Source organism: Nyctereutes procyonoides, unplaced genomic scaffold (genome assembly GCF_905146905.1).
Source record: "Nyctereutes procyonoides isolate TBG_1078 unplaced genomic scaffold, NYPRO_anot_genome, whole genome shotgun sequence".
NCBI classification, from domain to species: Eukaryota; Metazoa; Chordata; class Mammalia; order Carnivora; family Canidae; genus Nyctereutes; species Nyctereutes procyonoides.
This window is the reverse complement of record NW_026575024.1, coordinates 23,679,037-23,691,846: the sequence shown is the minus strand read 5'-3', so window position 1 is coordinate 23,691,846 and position 12,810 is coordinate 23,679,037. Positions and strand designations below refer to the sequence as shown.

General features: G+C 43.9%; 1 protein-coding gene across 1 annotated transcript in view; it reads left to right on the top strand.

Moving 5' to 3' along the window:
* MMP24 (matrix metallopeptidase 24) overlaps positions 1-12,810 on the top strand; it is a 46,529-nt gene that overhangs the window by 15,943 nt on the left and 17,776 nt on the right. The window contains exons 3-5 of the mRNA XM_055344448.1: positions 5,739-5,887; positions 9,846-9,962; positions 11,978-12,282. Coding sequence (XP_055200423.1) covers positions 5,739-5,887; positions 9,846-9,962; positions 11,978-12,282 — 571 coding nt within the window. The remainder of the gene's footprint in view (positions 1-5,738; positions 5,888-9,845; positions 9,963-11,977; positions 12,283-12,810) is intronic.

Below are 12,810 nucleotides of genomic sequence, written 5' to 3'. Positions count from 1 at the left end.
CCTTCTTTGTGGACTTCCTCTCTGGCCTTTCTGATAATACCTTCCAGCCTGCTGTGATCCTGACCAAACATCTGATCCTAAACATTCTCCTGCTCCTTCTCCAGATCTGTGCAGTCTGAATTAGTCACACCTATACAGGTGCAATGCTCCTGAATAGCCCCCGGAGGCCATGCTGGTTTAACAGATCCATCTTTCTCTCCTCCTCCACCACTTCCTCTGTTTCCCAAGAGTGAACAGCAGCACCGCCAGCTGATCTGCTTCTTGCTGCCCCCAATGCCACTTCTAATGTCACCACCGCCTCTGCTGTCTAACGCTCTCTTTCCTCTTCGGGCTATGTTTTTTCTCTTTGTTATTTTCTGCTCTCTCCTTTGCCTGCCACTACTGAATATCTCAGCTTTGGCTTCTCAGGAACTGAAATCCCGCCTTCTGGCCAGCAAATCAATCACACGTATTGTCTGCCATCTCTAAATCTTTGGTTCAGCCCAGCTATTTTGGTCCCTGCTCACACTCTGAGATTTTTCTCACTCTTCTCTGGGTTTACACCTTTTTCAGCACTTAAAGGGTGACAGACATCTTAGAGTTGGTTAACTGAGCTATAAAGGTCAGACTTATGACATGGCTGGTGATAGGTTAATGGATCCAGGTGTAAAAAGACGGAAGGTAGGTCATTGTGTTTAAAACTGAATGAGGCTTTTTTCCTTTAGTGAATTTTATCTTTTTTTTCAGATGGGACAATGGAGCCTATTGCCTCATCAAACAAAGAAGTTCAAACCACAATAGACTGAATTTCAGCAAATGTTTTTTTCAACCTCTAACAGATACCAAGAACTGTGCTTGTTGTTTTCATATGTATTACTCAGGAAGCCTTCCCAAGATGAAATCCCTTCCTTGGTACCCAGGCAATGCCTCCTGGACCAACTGTTTGTTCGTTTGTTTGTTCATTCATTCATTCGTTCATCCAGTGATGATTTGTTGTGCCAGGCACTGTTCTAAGTGTTGCAGCAGATACAAAAATAAACATAACAGTCTGCTTCTCAAGAACTCAATCTAGTGGGGAGAACGTATCATCCAACAGGTAGGATACACTGTGGTAGCTGTGTTCAGAGTGGTAGAGAAGCAAAGCACTGCAGGAGTAATGAGGATACCCACTAGTTCTTTAGGGAGAGTTCAGGAAGATTTACCAAAGGAGGCAACATTTCAGCTAGACCTTGAAGGATGAATTTGCTAACATGCATACAGAGAATAGGCTTTGTAGGCAGCAGGAACAGCCTGCAAGTATGCAAGGGCAGGGAATATTTTGGAATTGGTATGGCTGGAGTATATAAGACTTGTACCAATACCAGGGGCTTCTGCCCAGAGAAGTCAGAGGGACTGCCTGGGTCACACAGTGGCAGAAGCAAGTGAGTTGCAGAGACTGGCTTAAGCAGCAGAAGTTGGAATTATCTGGTCCCTAGCTTCTTAGCCTCTCATGCACGCATGTACAGATCCAATCTCAATGCCCTATTCCCTGGCCTGGACCTTTGACCAGCCCCTTCCCATCCCATTTCCCTTCTTAGAGGTCTACCCCTGAGCTCTGAGGACTGTTTCTAGTGAACCTGGGAGGGAAGCAGAGCTTAGAGAAGGCTGATCCATTTTAGTGTGTAGTCCTGACCCAGACATCTGCCTAGGACCTGAATTCTTAGAGCCTAACTCCTGATGCTGCTGAGCTGGACTCTGTGACCTTCATAGCACATCCTATTCGGCCCTGAGTGCCTCCTTGCTTGTGTATCCCAGAAAAGGAGCTGGGTAAACCAGGTTGCCCTTCACTGAGGAGGATCTACTTTCAATTCCCTAAAGTGTGCAAAGGCTGGAGTAGGTTTATACTCAGAGTTCCCTGTTTCTTATCTTTTACCATAAACAGTAATGAGGGCAAGAGGGGAGAAGGTTCTTAATTCCTGTGCTAGTTCAGAAGTAGGTGCTCAAAAAATTCCTCAGTTGGCTGCCTGGTTTGTCAGTGGGTTTGTCAGTGGGATCCTCAGCCATTTCCCAAATGCCTTAATTCATCTTCATTGGGTTTCTAGAGGATAGACTCCACAGATAAGAAGGAAGTCGATTTAGTTTAGATTTGTACCACCCCCCTTTCTGGAAGGGTCTGAGATAGCTTATAGGTTGAAACAAAGTTTTTAAGTAAGACTTTTAAGGATGAGACATAACTAGGTGGTAGGAAAGATGAAAAAAGTGTTACTTCCCAGTATCACTGCAATCCATATTGAAGCCATACAATTGGCTGATGGATTCTTGGGGAAAAGGCCAAGAGGGAAAAATCACTGGCCCACCCAATGTCTACTTTCTGAATCCAGAAAACATACCAAAACTCCTATAGGGAAAACATTTTCCTCAAGCTAAAACTTGACAGAAAGCAATTGTGTTTGGGCCTAAGAAAGTTGAGTGAGAGTGAAGAGTACAGAAGTCAAGCTAGCTGTCAGTTCTCTGACAGCAGTGCTCCCTGTGTGGTGTGAGAGATGGTCGTGGCCACAGGCCTACTAGTGGCAAGCAGACTTGACCATAACACATACTGCCCACCATGGGACCCATCAAGACTGGACCTTGGTCCAGGGAGAATGTGGGAGGTTGGGATGACTAGAATTCAAGGCAAAGGAGTCAAAGACCAAGTTTTCCACCTTGAGTTTACAAAACATAACAAGGACGCCATCCCAAGCAATAGCAAACACCTTTGAGTGATCATAGGTCGAGTGCATTTGTTCATTTTATTTTAACAACAATCCTGTGGAGGAGGAATTATTGTTTACATTTTACAGACAAGGAAAGTGCAATTCAGTTTAGCCAGTATCATCCAGCTGCAGTGAAGTCAAGATTCGGTCTCAGGACTGGGTGCTTCTTTCCCACTATATGCCCTGTTTATTCAACCCAATAATTCTTCATTAAAATTTTTCATTAAAAAAGGGAACATAAGGGCAGCCTGGGTGGTTCAGCGATTTAGCACCGCCTTCGGCCTAGGGCGTGATCCTGGAGACCCAAGGATCGAGCCCCACGCGGGGCTCCCTGCATGGAGCCTTCCTTTCCCTCTGCCTGTGTCTCTGCCTCTTTCTGTCTCTCTCTCTGTCTCTCATGAATAAATAAATAAAATATTAAAAAAAAGGAAACATAATGTGCCATTCTGGCTGAGAGGATATGGTGCATGGGTGTAATGCTTTGATGACATAATTTAACCTGGGAGTAGAAAGCTGGAGCACCTGGATGAACAATGAGTAACTTAGCTGCCCTGTCATGTCCATTTCTAGGTGATTTACTTGAGCTTTTTGGCTGATCCTAGGCCATAGTCAAGTCACAAGTGATTCTGTGTAATTTGCCTACTTTGTGAATAAATAATTACATATCCTCTCCTTCCACTCCCTACTTCCAGCCCCCCATCACTATACTCCTCTCCCCCAATTGTCATTTGAAACACTTCTCAGAATGTGCCGTACTCCCCTCCCACAATTGCACATGCAGTGTCCCTCAATACTGCTCCCATCCCTCTCCACCTGGAAGTCTCCCCTGAGTTCCCTTCTCTCCTCATCCCCATCCCCATGGGGAGAAGATATCTCTCTTTTGTTCTCCCATAGAACCCTGTACACACCTGACTTTGAGGGCTGTGTTTTCATGGTGGGTTTACTTCTTGGTCTGTGAGTTCCCTATGCATTTTTGTATCCCCAGAGCCTTGCACGGTGCCTGGCATGTAGTAAGTGCACAATAATGTTTGTTGAGCAGACATGATGAGCGGCACTGTGTGTCAGGCACTTCTGGGCACTGGATATAAAGAAATGAGTAGAACACAGACCCTTCCCTCAAGGCACTCAGAGTCTGACACATCAGGTAATGATTAGAGCCCAATATTGTAAGATCTGTACTATCTATAATAGAGAATTTGAGAAGCACAAAAGAGGAAGAAAATAACTTAGTTTGGGGAGTGAGGGAAGTCTTCCAGAGATAGTAATTTATGAGCTGAACCTTAAAATGATGAAAGATTTTTGCCTAACTAAGCAGTATGCCAGGGCCAGAGAAAAACATACAAAAGCATCAAAGAGATTCAATGTTTGGAAAAGTACAAGAAGTATTGATATCCTGTCCCATAATTTGTAGTGAAAAACCCATTCTAGGTATCAGTATGAAAGAGGTAAGGTTGTCGTGCTGCTGTTGTTGTCGTTGTTAAGACTTTATTCTGTTTTGTTTTTAATTGGCATTTAATTGGCATTTTATCACAAGGCAGTAAAGATGTTATAGTCACCTTAGATGAAATAAATAATAACTTATTTATAGTTTCTGGTCTGCTTCCTCCCCCAAACGGTTTGCTTTGACTTGTAATAACAGGCACATCCACAAGAAGACTTCATATAGAAACAAGAAGCAAAAATTACAAAGGGAATAATACTGTTTCCTAAGTTCTTTCTCCCTCATTAAATCACTTGGTGTTTAGGATAATCCTCTGAGGATGGACTGTAGCTTCTATCTGGCTCAGAGACCAGCATAGAGGGGGGCTCCTGTAAGTGCTTATGGGTTCAGGAGATCCATGGATGCTTGCCTCATTTTCCAACTGATGTCACAGATATTTCCCGGTGCTCTGGTTTCTTCCATCCCCCACACGTCAGTGGGAATAATTATCTCTACTCTGCTATCCTTTAGAGTCATTGTCTGTTTGAGCTTCTTCATTCAAGCTACTTTCAGATGCTCTTGCACTTTTAAAGTGTCCCTCCCCTTTTGAAATGACTCCATGCATAAAACTTAGAAAACAAAGATGCTCTCCCATGATACGGTAACAGAGGATGTTTATGGTGAATTCTTTTTTTATTAAAAAAAAATTCTTTTGGACATCATTTCAGACTTTCATAAAAGTTTCCAGGATAGGACAAAGAATTCCTGAATACCCTTCACCTGGATTCCCCAGTTCTTAACATTTTACTACATTTGTTTCCCCTCTCTCTCCCTCCCTCCTCTCTCTCTTTCTTTTCTGAATCTGTTTAAGAAAAAGTGGCAGACGTGCACCATTATATAAGCCAAAAAACTTCAGTGGATATTTTCTAAAAACAAGAAATTCTCTTACATAACCATGCTATTATTATTTTTTATTTTTTATGTATGCCCTTCTCTGCTTTTTTCTATGTATACATTTATGTATTTACATTTAAATTAATTAATGCATTGTTTTGTTTATACTTACTTATGATGCTTTGCTCTTTTGGAGGGGTTAGCAATAAAGATTGTATATAATCTCATGCCAGTAAGTATTCTACAATATGATTCTTCAACAGACTCTGACTTTAGACACAATGGTTTCTGGATGACATATTTTTAACAGGCCACTCTGCTTCAGAGAAGGAAGCATTCTTGTGTTCTTACATGTCTAGTCCCATATCAGTGGAAACCACTGCATAAATGAGTAAAGAGAAAAAATAAATAAAAAAATAAATGAGTAAAGAGGCAGGGTACTGGAAAGCCTTGAATGCAAATTTAATCTCTATTCTGTAGCCAGTAGAGATCCGATGAAAGCTTTACAGCGAGGGAGAAAGCCAACAAGAGCCGGGTTTTCTGGAGATTAATTTACCAGTGTGTGCAGGAGGGAATGCAGGAGGAAGCAATCAGAGCATGAGTCCATAGGTCCCCTCAGTAAAATGATCCCTAATTTCAAGGGCAAATCTCTGCCCAGGTAGAACAGAGCCTTCCCCAGTATAATGCATCCTTCTCTTTCATGTGTCTTTCAGAACTGGTTAAAGTCATATGGCTATCTGCTTCCCTATGACTCACGGGCATCCGCGCTGCACTCAGGGAAGGCCTTACAGTCAGCAGTCTCCACTATGCAGCAGTTTTACGGGATCCCAGTCACCGGTGTATTGGATCAGACAACAATCGAGTAAGAACTGCATAGGGCATTGTGCCTTTGAATTTCCAGACTTACATTTGGGTTTATATTTGTCACGGCCCTGTGGATATACCATGCCCATCCTGCCCTCCTATCTTTCACTCCAGCAGTATCATCCTGGGAGGGAATACCCCAAAGCTCCTTTTCCTGGGTGAGCTGCAGAGGTTACTCGGCCCTAAATTTGCTGTGTGATCTTGAACAAGTCTCTTAATCCTTCTGGACCTCAGTTTCCTTATCAGCACAATGAGAGGGTTTAGTTAGAGATGGTCTTAAATCTCCTCTGACTCTAATAGCGTTTGGCTCTTCAAGTCACCCCTCTGGCTTTCTCTGAGATGTACACATCTCACTTGATACAAAAAGCTCCTGAATGATAATGAGTTGGCAACTCATTCTACTTTTTCCATTTGTCAAATATTGTCAAATATCTACTTGTGCCAGGCATTGGACTTGATCCTATGATTTCTGCTCTCCAGAGGCTCACCACGTTGTGAAAGATACAACCATCTGGTTGCAGCAATCTAGAACTCAGAAGGAAACACTAATTTTCAGGGAGATGCTCAGGAGGTGAACAAAGAAGCCAGGCCATGAGGCTGTCAAGTTTCCTTGGGGAGAGTACAAAGAGGAGGAAGAGATGAGCTCTGAGAATGGAACCCAGGATGCAGGCTGAAAAGGAGCAGCCAGAGTGGTGGAGGAAACCAGGGGTTCTGTGTCATGGTACAGAAGTTGAGGATGGCCAATGGGCCAGCTGCTGCAGAGTGATCAGTTAGGAGACCAAAAAGTGTGGGCCAAGTTTGGCAGCGAGGGGACCATTGCAGGCTCTCTGAAACAGTGGAGACAATGTCAGACTGCAGTGGGGAGGAGGGGAGATGAAGAGTAGAGATGGCAAGTGGAGGCAAAACTTTCTAGAAGCTTAACAGTGAAGGAGGAATAGAGGGTAGCTAGAAGTGGATAGATTTTTACTTGTTTGAAGATGGGAGAAAATTAAGCATCTTTACTTTTGTTTGAGAAGTAGCCATAAAAGTCATTAAAGCTACACAAGGAAAGCCACTGCCATTGCCCAGAAGGCTTGGCAGTAAGCTGGGGAAGGGTCCCAAGGAGGCGGTGAGGGCTGGGGTCCTGAGCCCAGGTGAAAGCAGGGAGCAGGGCCCCAAGGTGGGATGCTGGGAGGTAGTAGGGGATTGTGGATTCAGGACAGATCCACCCTATGGGTGAGTCACTCCTTGAGAGAATTATCCCTCTGGGCCTTAGCTTGTTCAGTTTTGAAGGGGAGTGCTGGATTACAACTCTCAAATTCTAGATCCCATTATTCTAAGCTGTTAAAATTGACTTGAGTCTGAGGTTTTAGGATCTTATAATTGTATATGAACATTTTCTATTCCTTGGATTCTCTGATGTGAGATTGTGAACTTCTGAGACAGTATGTTCGACTGCTGTTCTGATGGCATGAGGACAGTGGATGCCATGGCTCTGTGGTCTCAGGAGTGAGCTGGTTGCAAAGATCCCAGCCATATTCAAAGCAGAGGTTATTTTGAGGGCTTTGTGCAGGCCTCATGGCAGTGCATCCTGGGGCAGGAGCACTGGTATCTCTGCTGAGGCACCACCTGGCCTTGGGTTTTACTCTGTTCCAGAAAGCCCCAGGCCTGTTGGACAGGGTTCAGAGAATAGCAGGTGGACGGAGAGAGGAGGAGGCAGAGGGAATGATCTGAGGGAGGAGGATGGCGTTTCCCACTTGCAGTTCTGCTTCCACTGTTTTGTAGGAAGGCAGGGAATGCTGTCTCAGAGGCACGAGAAGGGAGAAGTCACTCACACTTAAACCCAGACCTGAGTGGAGAGGCTGTTTGGGGGTAGAATTTAGAGACTCGTTTCTGTTCCAGGTCTGTGACCTTGGGCAGTCACTGTCTTGCTCTGGGCCTGTTTCCTCTCTGGGGGCCCTTCCAGGCCTAGCTGCTGTAGCAGGGGTGGCTCCTAGTTCTTCCCAAGGACTGCCAAGGAAAGAAAGCCAGAGCAACTATTTAAAGTACTACATTTTGAGTGCCTACCTTGGGAAATGCCACACATTCCTTCATTCAACAAATCCTTGAGCCCAAACTTGGGCTAAGCATGAGAAAAGAAAAGCCCCAGCTTCTGTTTGCTTGTTTTGTTTAAGTTGCATTAATTACTATTTTATTCATTCAACTAAGTCCCAGTCCTGCCTCATTGCTATATTCCTCAAGTTACTCCATTTATCTGTATATCTTTGCCCTCACCTGCAAAAACTAGGATAAATCATTTCTGGTCACCTCACAGAGTTGCTTTGAGGATCAAAAAATTTCTTTAAAAGAACCCCAAACACTAAAAATTAGAAATGTTTATACCATACATATTGTTATTATTATGTTTTTTAGTATTGATTTCTGAGTAGAGGCACTTGAGGCAATATGAAACCTGCAAAGATGAGTAAGACCTGGTTAAGTCCCTCAAAGGGCTTTTAATATTTGGTTAAAATAGTTTGTCTCCTTTTGTCTATATTGCCAACGGCAACTGCTTTCAACAATTGCATAGAGACAGACTGTTTCCCCTTGCAGTAATCTCCAGCAGTAGTTTAGTGAGTTGGACATTAGGCCAGCCCAACATAAAATGCAAGGATGGCTTGGACCCCATCAGCCATGATCTTTTAAAATCTCCTACCCTGCCCCTTTTATATATCCCCAGTAATGTCCCAGGCTTACCGTTCCCTCATGTGAACTTAACCTGACAACAAACAGTTATCAGGATTTACTTAGTTCCAGGCATTGGGCTAGCTTCTGGGGACGCAAAGATGAACAGGATGCCATCCGAGTCCTCAAAGAATTTGCCATTTGTTAGAGGCAATAGACGAAATAGATTTAAAATCACAACACAGAGTACTGAGCGCTGCAGAGAATTCCATTCCAAGTCCTACAGTTGTTTAGTCACTTTCTGAACAACTCTAGTGAAAGGGAATTTGCTGTCTTATGAGCTATGCCATTCTACTGTTGAGCAGTTCTGATTCATTCACTCATTCATTCAGCAAATCATTATTGAACATCTGCATGAGGCACTTGTACAGGCAAGGTTCCTAGCTTCATGGAACTTAGAATCTCTTAACAGAGACAAAGAATAAGCAAAAAAGCTAATATGTGATACTATTTCAGGCAATGATCAATGCTATGAGGAAACATTAAACAGGATAAACAGATAGTGATAGGATGGGAGGGAGAAGCTATTTCAGGTAGGGTGGGAAGTCCTCTCTGAAGGGGTAACATCAGAGCGAGACTTTAAAGAAGTAAGGGAACAGACCATGTGAAGAAGAGCACTGCAAGCAAAGAGAACAAAGATCCTGAAGTGGGAATAATCTTAGCGTGTGCAAGGCACAGCAGGAACGCTGGGGCTGACTGTATGGGGGGAGGGGGAATATAGATGTCCACCCAGAGACAGGGGCTTGATCATGTGGATTGCTGGGGGCCAATGTGAGGAGCTCGCAATAAAATATTCTAGGGTTTTGGGGAAATCATTGGAAACTTTTAAACCAGGGACTCATGTGATCTAATCCCATTTACAGGGTATTTGCACATATACTCCCTCCCTTAAGGCTCACCACAACCTAACAGTGAGAGCTAGAATTCTCATGTTGTAGATGGGGAAACTGAAGTTCACAAGGATTCCTTTGCCTGGGTTCCTATGATGAATGGTGGGACTGTAACTATCAAGTGCAAGTCTCCAAACCCCAGGCTTGAATGCAGCCCTGTGCTTTCATAGTCAGTTGTAAGTGAATGAATTAAGTAATCAGCTGATTGTGCTCCCATGGGGGAACCCATTGGAGCCAGGGCCCCAGAATCCAGGATGCAGCCGCACACTACCATTTAGCCTGGGACTGGGAACTCTGCAATGCCTTCCTAGAGTGTTGAGTGACCACAGTATGTGTGTGTGTGTGTGTCCTCTCTCTGCCCAGGTGGATGAAGAAGCCCCGATGTGGTGTCCCTGATCACCCCCACTTAAGCCGCAGGCGGAGGAACAAGCGCTATGCCCTGACTGGACAGAAGTGGAGGCAAAAACACATCACCTATAGGTGCTTAGACTCCCTCTCCTCCTCTCTGGCTTTGGCCCCACCCACACTCAGTTTTGTCCCTGCCTCAGTTTCAGAGGCTCACACTGTCAGTGGGTCGGAGATCAGGGTGAGAGCCAGGTATGTGGGCATCAGGACCAGGGGCTGAGAGCCCAGGACTTTGTACCCTTGTGGTTTCCAGAGGATGCTGTGTCTCCAACTTAGGTTTATTTGGTCCTTTGGGGGCTTATTAGTTGTGTCTTGTTTCCTACAGTTTTTAGAAAGTGGGGTAGGGATTGTTCAGCAACTTTCAGCTGTGATTAAAAAAAAAAAAAAAAAACGGGACTGAACTTACTCTCCCGATGACTGCTTGACAAACCTCACTTCCTTTGACCTGGATCCCTTCTCCACTTAGCCTGATGGACTTCACCTGAACTTCCCAGCTGAGTTCCCATTGTTTCCTAAGGAATATAAAGAACTATATTCTATAACTGAATTATAACAGTGTAACTCCTGAACTATCTGGGGAAACCAAGGGTGGAGGAGGATCAGTCTCCAAGTCAGACCAGCGACCAAGGACAGGGATGATAGAGTCCCACACAGCAGATTCAGACATCAGGATTCAGAGTGGGGCTGAGGCAAAGGCCAGGCATAGAGCAGGCTCAGGTGGGCTCTGCTTGGCACATCTTAAGGCTCTGATTCCATCTCAGGTAGATGTCCTTGACTCAGGGGTAGGATCTAAGACAGAAATTCTGAAAGCTGAAGATGAAAGGCTCTTCTGCTGATGAGCTATAGAGACCAGAACTGGAGTTTTTTCAGAAATCTGACAAGAGAAAGAAACATAAGAAAAATATGAATTAGAAACTGGATAGACTTATATATAATGGAATATTACTCAGCCATTAGAAACCACAAATACCCACCATTTTCCTCAACGTGGGTAGAACTGGAGGGTATTATGCTGAGTGACATAAGTCAATTGGAGAAGGACAAACATTCTATGGTTTCATTCATTCAGGGAATATAAAAAATAGTGAAAGGGAATAAAGGGGAAAGGAGAGAAAACGAGTGGGAAATATCAGACAGGGTGACAGACCATGAGAGATTCCTAACTCTGGGAAATGAACAAGGGATAGTGAAAGGGGAGGTGGGCGGGGGGTTGTGGAGACTGGGTGACGGGCACCAAGGGGGGTACTTGACAGGATGAGCAGTGGGTGTTATACTATATGTTGGCAAATCGAACTCCAATTTAAAATATATATATATAATATATATATATATATATACACATGAAACTGGATAGACTCTTAAGTTCTCCTGAAGACACAGAATGAATTAAGAGAGAAACTGGCTTCAAACCTTAGCTTCTATAACTTGACCTCTCTGAGTCTCAGTTTCCTTACCTATAGAATGGGTGAATAATCCTTACCCAGGTGCTCATGGGCAGAGCATCCAGTAGTGATGCTCTGTTATGGAGAACCATTCAATACACTTATTGTAAACTTAAATCACTAAGTCTATAACTAACTAAATCAGATACCACCTATACCAACTTCCCAGATAGACAAACAGTAGCTTATACAAGCAGTAGACAAGCAAAGTAATTGGTACCAAATATTTTTTAAAGGGATGTTTCACTCAAACTCTAGAACTTTTAGACTGGGACTAGGTTTAAATATTTCTATAATTTTTATAAGTGTTTTACAAATATATTTTATGTATTTGGAGAAAAACTTAAAATTTAGAAAATGCTACCCACCAACTTAACTTTTTTCTGCACATTGGAAAGGAATTCTGTATTTAACACAAATTTTGTGAGAGATCACATATAAAACATCAATTAGAGCGAAGCTGCTCTGACTGAGGCAGGAGTGGAGACCCAGAGCCTTGCCACCCAGCGTCTTCTTCAACCCCAGGGGTACTTCAGCAGAATCCTAGGGTTCAAAATTTATAGATGAGTAAGCCATATGGTCCCTTTTAACTCTACAAGCCTCTGATTCTGACTGTTCCTCCCTAACGACCCTCCCCTCTCTCACCAGCATTCACAACTACACTCCAAAAGTGGGTGAGCTAGACACACGGAAAGCGATTCGCCAGGCTTTCGATGTATGGCAGAAGGTGACCCCGCTGACCTTTGAAGAAGTGCCGTACCATGAGATCAAAAGTGACCGGAAGGAGGCAGACATCATGATCTTCTTTGCTTCTGGTTTCCATGGTGACAGCTCCCCGTTTGATGGAGAAGGGGGATTCCTAGCCCATGCTTACTTTCCTGGCCCAGGGATTGGAGGAGACACTCACTTTGACTCAGATGAGCCGTGGACACTAGGAAATGCCAACCATGATGGTAAGGCCATGACTGGGGACAGGGGGGCAGTCCTGGATTATTCAGTTGCCAGGGAAGGAAGCCCTGAGGAAGAGCTGGGGATGCCATAGATGAGTTTCCTGCTCTGGAGATTCATGTTCAAGAACTAAGAACCTAAGAGGGTGGGAACTAAGCTCTCTGATAATATTCAACACTGATCCATCCATGGAGATGGGTCAGATCACTTAGTAAATGATCTAAAGGGGCGGGGGTGAGTCAAGAGGGAGGGGTTAGGCCATGAATAAGAAGAAGTAATGGATCAGAAGCTGGAGAAAAAAGGTAAAAATATCATTAAAGCTGAAAGTGGAGGTCTCAAAGTGGTAGGCTCTGGCCTGACTGGTAACAGCTTCAAAGACCATCTTACAAGATGACATGACTCTCTCTCCTTTATGTCAACTTCTCGGTTGAATAACGGGCCCCATAATCACTCTAGTATTCTTGGATAACTTGCTATTCACCACTGTAACTCAGTGAATGTTATATGGAGCCAGAGTCCTATTGTACAGTACT